At 49.2% G+C, this 6,000-nt stretch overlaps 1 protein-coding gene across 5 annotated transcripts in view; it reads right to left on the bottom strand.

Moving 5' to 3' along the window:
- Positions 1 to 776: 776 nt before the first annotated feature.
- Positions 777 to 6,000, bottom strand: part of Cacna1d (calcium voltage-gated channel subunit alpha1 D) — a 435,186-nt gene continuing 429,962 nt past the window's right edge. For all 5 annotated transcript variants that reach the window (XM_035452228.1, XM_035452230.1, XM_035452232.1 and 2 more), the window contains 4 exons: positions 5,812 to 5,975; positions 3,340 to 3,461; positions 1,496 to 1,816; positions 777 to 1,070 (listed from right to left, as the gene is read on the bottom strand). In XM_035452228.1, coding sequence (XP_035308119.1) covers positions 777 to 1,070; positions 1,496 to 1,816; positions 3,340 to 3,461; positions 5,812 to 5,975 — 901 coding nt within the window. The remainder of the gene's footprint in view (positions 1,071 to 1,495; positions 1,817 to 3,339; positions 3,462 to 5,811; positions 5,976 to 6,000) is intronic.

The raw sequence follows: 6,000 nt of genomic DNA, 5'->3' as shown, positions 1-6,000 counted from the left end.
TAATTACAAAATATAGACCATCTCTTTACAAATACAAATTGTATATTACAAGTCATGTACAGTAAATCTATAATTTTTAAACAAACTAACATATCTAAATTTACCTGGTTTGCAAGTGCGTTACTCTTCCAGTTTACAGTTGCCCTTAGTGTGACAGAACTGACCATCTGAGTGATGTTCTTTTATGTAAACTGGTGTCGCATAACAAAACCGTGTCTGTCCGGTCCCACCCCCCTCAGTATGACCACTAGTGGCTGGGTTCTCATGTGTACTGTTCAGAACAGCTGCACAGGAACCAGGAAGCTGTGTATTGGGGGAGGAGGTTCAGAAATGGATATGCTAGGCCCAGTGTGTGTCTGTTATGCTAGACTGATGGCTGAGGTAATGACACAGATGTGGTGGTTGTCATCACCTTTAACCTCTCTGTCATGTCTTCAGATAAATGGGCATGTGCCCTGGGTATGAAACTTGAATTCCTGGGCAGCCCTTCTGGCCTCTGTGCAGGCCAGGTTGCCTTCCTCTGCTCAACCATCCTCTCGAGGGGCCAGACATACTGTCTTCTGAGGCTGGGCCTGAGTGTGTGATATACCACACACTTGGCCACTCAGAACCTGTTCCTACCAGGTTATGGCTTCCTTGGGGCATGATATCACTTGTACAAAAGTCTAATTGAGCATTTTCTCCCAACTAGTGCCTAAACTTTCCTAACTATGAGGCACTTTATCCCTGGCCCTCCTGTGCCCGCCTTGGGCTGAAGCCAGCTGGCCCTCACTGGGCTACAAGGTGGTAATGCAGATCATTTCATCCGCCAGGTCCTCTTCTTCTCTCCCGGGGTCTGGCTCCTCATCACTGTAGCCAGGACCAAAGTCCTGGAGTTCATAGTCCTGGCGGTGTGAGATGGGACCCATGTCCCCATTGGCTCGAGGACACACACTGCCATTGAGCAGAGTGCTTGCTGCACTCTCCATCTCATCTATGGTTAGGTCACAGGCATCGGCAATTTCATGTTTTGTTGCTGATACAAATTTTGGGTCCCTTGCGTAGCGTCCCAAGCCTTCAGATATCAGGACCTGTACAGAAAAGAGGACCGATGGCATTGAGTGGAAAGGTCTACCTCAGCTCCCACTGCATGACATGCTTTAGGGACCCCATCAGCCATGTCTTCTCTACTCTACACATGACACTAACTATAGATGATCTCAGCACTGTCTATGTTGAAGAGCTGAAAAGCTCCACGTGGCTGAGCAAAAGTGAAAGCACTGAGGAAACATGGCATAGACTGGTAAGATGGTGGGACTCGTTAACAGGACTTGGCAGTGCCAGCTGGGTTTCACTCGGGTCTTAAATACCACACCTGCTGCTGGGAAACCACCCTCAGGTGGCATGGCTACAGAGCCCACCATGTCACTACTGTCCCCTCTCCTTGTAGGGGGGTTCTCCTCTTTCTGCTCCTGCCTTGATGCTTTCACAAAAGTCAAAAGCCACTCATACTCACTGCTTCTACCAGGCTGTCTGCACTCCTTTGCTTGTCACTGTTTTTGTTCCGAAAGCTGCTGGGGACAGTCAGGCTGGCTGGTGTGAAAGTCCTATAGGAGATGTCGGGCTCATCTGTGTACCAGGAACTGCGATGTAGGGATGGCAGGCTGCCATTGACCTGGTCCAGAGACTCTGAGCGGTCCACCTGGATCAGGGGAGTGTAGCATGGGGTCCAGTCCCGGTATGGAGGGGTTGCTGGAGGGGTGGCCCATGACCTGGTAGAGTGGCTTGGAGAATACTTCTGGGCCTTACTGGAATCGAGGCCTGCTACAGCCATGATCTGAGGAGGGAAACAGAGAGAGGTCTGTCTTGGAGGTCTGGGTCTTGGCCCTAGTCTGGAGTATGAATGCTGTGCAGGGTTGATTGACCTCTGTACAGGGTTGCCCCTTAGAAGACTGGGTAAAGATGCAGGTGTTGCCAGACAAAGCTCAGGGAGCTAGCAGGGGAATTGGGGCCTCCTATCAGAGCTGTAAGACATTCTCCACGACTGAGCTGTCAGTTACCAACTTATGCAGTTGTCTCACAAGGAGTAAGAATTGGGAAGATGAACACACTCCCCAGGTCTCTCTGGGATCCAGTATTAATGTGCACTCCAGGGAAATTCACCAGTTCTCTCTGCTCTAGCACATCTCATCCTGCAATGATTCTGCCCTGAAGCACTAAGCACAGCCATGATTCTCAAATGTCCTCCATGGCAGAGCCATCTGAAGATGTCTTCTACTACCTTCTTGCACTGACATCATAGTTGCAGCCAAGGAATCCAGGGCATTTCAGGCCAGTGGCTGGTGGATCACAGGGCCCTTAGAGAACTCTTTGACTGAGCGGTGGCATCTGCTTATCTGGGCTTTCAAAGAGTTCATAATTTCTTCCATGATGATATAGGAAAGAAGTTAAAATTAGTGTTAAAAGTGCAAGCAAATGGGCTTAGTGGTTAAGAGCACTAATGTATCTTCCAGAGGACCCGAGTTCAATTCCCAGAACCCATGTGGTAGTTTATAATTATCTGAAACTCCAGTTTTGGGGTTCTGATGCCTTCTAAACCTCAATGGCGCCAGACATGCATGTGATGAGCATACACACATGCAGACAAAACATTTTTTAAGTGCTGGCAGAGCTGAGTAGAAAAATCTTCAATTGCCACTGAGTACTGATGGGTTAAGAGCTTGGGGTCAGAGCCTCAGGGAGATCTGGGTCTGTTAACAGGCTGCCTGGGTACAGGTTTCTGACATCTCCCTTGCTGAGTCACCCCACACAGCAACTCTGATGAGATAGTTCAAGAAACACACACGTATATGTGTATATACATACATATATATGCTTGTATGCATACATGCATTCATATATCTATCCTTAAGCCCCTGGTGAATGGGCTTGGGGACATGGGCTGCCTTTCCTGTGGAATGGTGGTTCCCCTTAGCCCACAGAGGAAGCTCACCCACTCTTACGACAAGAGGACCCATGCACAAGAAGCTGCATAAGTGGCTTAATGGAGGAACTACTCTCTGAGGAAAAAATTAGTAGTAGCAGCTATTACTGGGAATCTTATAAGTGGCTGCATCGCCTTAATTCAGACTGCACCAGGTCCAGTATTCCACGATAGGATGCATAGAGCCCAAGGATGCCCAGTCCATTCTTTGCTGTATACAGAACTCCAGCAGAATGGGCCCTGGGGGATCTACCAGGTAGGACTGCTCCAAGGACAACCCTGTGGAAGGTACAGGGCCTTTGCTTCCTCCATATGTATCCCAGGGAAGAGTGCATCCCTGGTGGAGTCCTGGCAGGGGTGAGGCCAGAGTGTCTCACCTGCTGCTGCATTAGGTGCAGGGGCAGGGCAGCACGGTGAGGCAAGGCAGGTGATGGAAGGATGTCTTCTTGGCTGCTTTGCCTGCGTAGACACTCAAAGTTGAAGGAAGACCTCCGATGGGCTGGGAAGTGAAAGAACACGATGCATGGTGATATAAGTCCTGTCTGGACAATGTGACGCAGGAGTCAAGACCACTTCCTGAGGCATTCAGCAAGGAGCCCAGGAAGAAGCAGGCCATGTATAAGAGAAATAATTACACAATCCCCCAACCTAGGGATGGGAGGACTAAATGAAGCAACCCAGCTGTGATGTATTTCTATTAGGTAGCAATGAATCACTTTTCAATGTTTGCCTGCTCTCAGGAAACCCAGAGGAATCTGTGCTGGGTCATAAGCCCTGGGATACATTATAGAGATCCATTCTAGAATCTTAGGCATTCCATGGTACCCTATCCCTGCCTCCACACACCCTCCATCTTTCTCAAGTCCCCATATTTAAGCCTCTGTTTTAAAATTAAATTAATTCTGCCAATCACCTGAAGCAGGCAAAATAACCAAATTCTTTGCTTGGAAAAACCCACCTTCTCTAGCCTAGATATAAGTAAGTCTAAAAACTTCCCATGTGCTGGGAGCAATTGCAGGCAGAGGCTCACTGATTATTCTCAGCTTTTGGCTTTATAGGACACCAGGCTTAGGGTTCTGGGGTCCTTTGGAAAAAACAGAGGAGTCCTAAAAGCCCTCCACCCTGTTGTGGACTTCAAGGAGTCCTGTCTGTACTTTGCATTAATCCAACTGCCCTTCTTGAGCTGCCAGGCTTTCCTAGCCCAGCAAAGTGCCACATGTCCCCAGTCCATGTCTCCATAGGGACTGGCCCAAAGAGGCCTCCCGGACACCTGGACTTCACAAGAAGCTTTATGAACAAATCTGCAATGAGGAGCAGGTCAAGTCCTTGGATGAGAATGGCCAGTGGGAAGGAGGCAGAGTCAGTGCTGTTCTCATGACAGCAGACATGCTCAGGCCTCCCCACTGAGCTGCCACTGCTTATACAGAAAGCCACTCCTTGCCTGCTAACCAGAGTGACCACAGAAAATGGACCAGCACAAACCTCTTGACCCAATACCTGGACAGGCCAGTTGTTGAGAATTGAAAGAAAAAAACACCCTCCCATACACTCGGGACCTACCTCTAAAATAAGCCCCAGGCCCTCTCATCCAATGAGCTCTACAGTCTCTGTAAGACATAGCTTTCATCTGCTCTTCATCCACTCCCATTGGCTAAGAATACAGGCCAATGTAGACAGATGCTCCCCTGACCAGGTCTGCAAACTGAACACCAGAGCCAATGTCCTTTCAGATGAAGAAGGTGGTTGGCCTGCCTGCCCAGGTGTCTTCTGCTATGGGGCCAGGCCGGGCCTGGGAACAGGGCACTCAAGGATTCCCTAGGCTATATGGATGGAGAGTATGTGAAGGTGACAGCCTGAAGAAGGCAGCAGGAACTGAAGGGAATGAGCCTCTGCCAGTCCTCACTTATACCTGTTTCATCTGGTATTTATGGAGGAGGGAAAGGCCTCATTTAACAGCATGTGTTTGGGGATAATTAAATATTAAGCACTCAAATAGATCTGACTGCACTCCCAGCAGACTGTGACAGCTGGAGTGGGACATGGCTTACCATGTTCTTTCCTGAATGCGCAGTCAGGTCAGGAGCTCCTATGTTTCAACTGTTTTGATTACTAAACAGAATCCTCAATTAAGCTTCACTTCTCAGAAAAACAAGAAATGGATATTCTTCACCGTTATGAAACACCCACACTTGGCAGAATTCATCCTCCCCTCTAGGGATTAGCAGAGACTTGGGGATAACCACAACTACAGGAGAAATGAGAGCCCCATTTCTCTCCAGGTTAGTAGGGGCCTGCTCATTCTGGGGGTCAATAAAGGCCCTGCACTGCCCTGTGAACAGAGGACAATGGCACACCTGGACAATGCCAGATCAAGGGAAGAAAGTGGGAGGGAAGGAGGATCCCCAGGACGGACCCAGGTGCACCCCAGAGGCAGGGCTTCTCAAGACAGTCCTGGGCCAGGGAGAGGATTCTCTCTGAATCCCTCCTTCCCATCAGAAGCTCAGTTTCCCCACTGTGGAGCGGGAGTGTTGGGCTGACTATATGAGTCTTTCCTACCTCTCACATGGATGCAAGCTCAAAGGCAATGCCCTGTGCACAAAAAGCCTCTTCTTAGATATGAGTGTGAAAATTTGGGGCCACACTCTGCCTCTCTCTTTTCTCTAAAAGAACCAGTTATGGGGATATAGACAACAACAGAAAAGCACTGTCTACCGGGGCACTGGCTGATCTTAAGAGTTAGCAGCATCTCCATGGTAACACAGATCCATCATTTATCCCATGGGAGGGGGATGTAGGCAGGCATGGCACCCTCTGGGAGGCTTCACCCTAAACAAGAAAGCTGGCCTCACATGGTGGTGTGGGAGGTAGAAGGCGTCTCCTCGGAGATCTCTGTGAATCATAGCCAATGGGTGAGTCATCATCTTCTAAGAAACCTTGGGGGTGATGGTAGCCTCGGGGCCTCTCAAAGTCCATGGAGCTGCCTGGGTACCGGTTGTAATAGCTGTAGTTTTGCCTGGCAGTTGGCAAGAGAAAAACAA

Source organism: Cricetulus griseus (genome assembly GCF_003668045.3).
Source record: "Cricetulus griseus strain 17A/GY chromosome 1 unlocalized genomic scaffold, alternate assembly CriGri-PICRH-1.0 chr1_1, whole genome shotgun sequence".
NCBI classification, from domain to species: Eukaryota; Metazoa; Chordata; class Mammalia; order Rodentia; family Cricetidae; genus Cricetulus; species Cricetulus griseus.
Note: the sequence above shows the minus strand (reverse complement) of the source record. Positions and strands in the feature narration are given on the sequence as shown.